The following is a 2447-nucleotide window of genomic DNA, read 5'->3' as shown; positions in this document are numbered from 1 at the left end:
ATATTTACTATTATTTCTTGTAAATCGATATAGGGTGTTTCGATTTATATAGAAACACAAATTGGGACTTACACGTAATGATTTTATATTTGGGTGATTGGGGTAATTTTTAGTTTGGGTTGGTTTATTAAAGTGAATTAACCAAAAAAAAGAAAAATCAATGTTGCAAAATTATTAGGAAGAAATAAAACAGCAACAATAACCATGATAGAGATAAAACATACAAAGAAGAAGAAGGAACGTGACAAAGAAAGGAAAATGCGAAGAAAAAGGAGGAGAAAGAACGTGAAGACAAAGAATGATATGTTTATGTTAGTGAAGCGCCTTGTACACGCTGCGTGTAATAAAAGTATTTTTTGTAAAATTAGACTAACTTAATTGGATTTAGTTGTAAAAAAAAAAATTAGATGCATATCAAAACTGCAAAGCAATATACTGTTGCTTATTACTTCAAATAAGTACTTGTTACTATTTTACTTCAACTAACGGTTGTTTACTGTCTTTACCATATTTCTAATAAATTTTCACTGATTGTTTTCCACAGATTATGCATATGGATTTTTGAGAGGTAAAATCTCATTCCTTAGCGTATTATTTAAAGTTGGACGATTTGATAAATTCTGGTTGATTTTAGCTAAAATTTTTTTGTTATCAAATATTTCTACAATAATAAATATGTTACTGTTAATGTTATATGCATAAAAGTATATGCGTTAAATTAAATAAAATAATTTTGTTTATTATTTCTGTCGCATTGCCGGTTAAATTGGTCTATACTTTTATATTTACATAGGATTTACCAAAGTGATTGGCAGAGGATTGACCAGAGTGATTGGCAGAGATTTCGGAGAAAATATTCCTGGAAAAAGAAATGTAATAGCTGCTATTAAGGTAGGTGAATTCACAGGACAGTTTCTAGTGCCATACATGATCATCAAATACCCATTAGGTGTTATGCTTTTCTTTGCACTTTTGATTTACACATATAAAAAAAGACATATATCAATCTATGAGAATATTGAAGGTTTTCTACGAGAAAATACCCTCATGCCAATAAGGTATTCATATAAAGAAATAAAGAAGATGACATCAGGTTTTAGGGAAAAGTTGGGAGAAGGAGGATTCGGCTCAGTCTACAAAGGACAGTTAATAAGTGGGCCCTTTGTAGCCATAAAAATGTTGGGTAAAGCAAAGGAAAATGGCCAAGAATTCATCAGTGAAGTTGCTACAATTGGTAGAATACATCATGCTAATGTGGTGAGGTTGATTGGATTCTGTGTCGAGGGTTCAAAACGCGCTCTTGTTTACGAATTTATGCCGAATGGTTCTCTAGATAAGTTTATTTTTTCCAAAGTGGATAGTGTATCATTGACATACCAGAAACTTTTTGAAATATCTCTTGGTGTGGCTCGTGGTATAGCTTATCTGCACGAAGGTTGTGACATGCAGATTTTACATTTTGATATCAAGCCTCATAACATTCTTCTTGACGAAAACTTCATTCCTAAAGTGTCAGACTTTGGTCTTGCAAAGCTTTATCCTCTTGATAACAATATTGTAACTTTGACAGCAGTAAGAGGAACAATTGGTTACATGGCTCCGGAATTGTTCTACCAAAATATTGGAGCAGTATCTTACAAGGCTGATGTCTATAGTTTTGGAATGCTTTTGATGGAAATGGCAAGTCAAAGAAGAAACTTGAATCCAAACGCAGAGCATTCGAGCCAATTTTACTTTCCATTTTGGATATATGATCAATTGGCTCGGAAAAATGATGAGATAAAAATGGAAACTTTGATGCATGAAGAAACGAGTGAACTAGCAAAAAAGATGTTCACAACTGCACTGTGGTGTATACAATTAAAGCCAAGTGATCGTCCTTCGATGAATAAAGTAGTGAAAATGTTAGAAGGGGATGTTACAAGCATTGAAATGCCTCCAAGGCCTTCATATTATCCAAATGAGGATTCTGAGATTAATTCAGGAGTAACTACTTTAAATAAGTCTTCAGGCTCTTCAGGTTTTGATGAGGAGGAAATTACAACCAATTGTATGTGAAAGTTTTCTGGTTGATGACCAAAGCAATTTGCTTGTTTGCAATCTAGTTTCTTATTAAGTAAAAGGACAATACAACAAGCACAGGTGATATTTTTCTACACTTTTTATTTATATTATGTGCGGCACGCTTTTGTTTATGGAAACCAATTGAATGATAATTTGATCACCGTTGTGGGCATGTGCGTATTAATAGTTATTTTGATAAAATAAGTTAAATATAACCTTTGTTTAGAAAAATGTTATTAATGCCCCCTTTCTTTAGAAGAGTGATATGTTCTAACGCAAGGTGTTAATTGAAGTGCAAACAAAATGAAATATTTAGTATTCCTGTATAGAGAGTCTTGTGAGGTGTATAACTCGTCTAGTTTAATTAGGGTTGAACTCATCTT

The 2447-nt window shown here is 32.5% G+C and overlaps 1 protein-coding gene across 1 annotated transcript; it reads left to right on the top strand.

The window, feature by feature from the left end:
- On the top strand, positions 1042-2058 carry LOC107647800 (rust resistance kinase Lr10-like). Its single transcript, XM_021105743.1, has one exon. It carries the CDS (start codon positions 1048-1050, stop codon positions 2056-2058), a length of 1011 nt encoding a protein of 336 aa, XP_020961402.1. The 5' UTR covers positions 1042-1047.

The sequence above is a fragment of the Arachis ipaensis genome, chromosome B06 (genome assembly GCF_000816755.2).
Source record: "Arachis ipaensis cultivar K30076 chromosome B06, Araip1.1, whole genome shotgun sequence".
NCBI lineage: Eukaryota > Viridiplantae > Streptophyta > Magnoliopsida > Fabales > Fabaceae > Arachis > Arachis ipaensis.
This window is presented reverse-complemented; position numbering and strand designations above follow the sequence as displayed.

Coding starts and splice junctions, on each gene's coding strand:
- LOC107647800 (XM_021105743.1), top strand. CDS start 1,048: ATGCCAATAAGGTATTCATATAAAGAAATAAAGAAGATGACATCAGGT.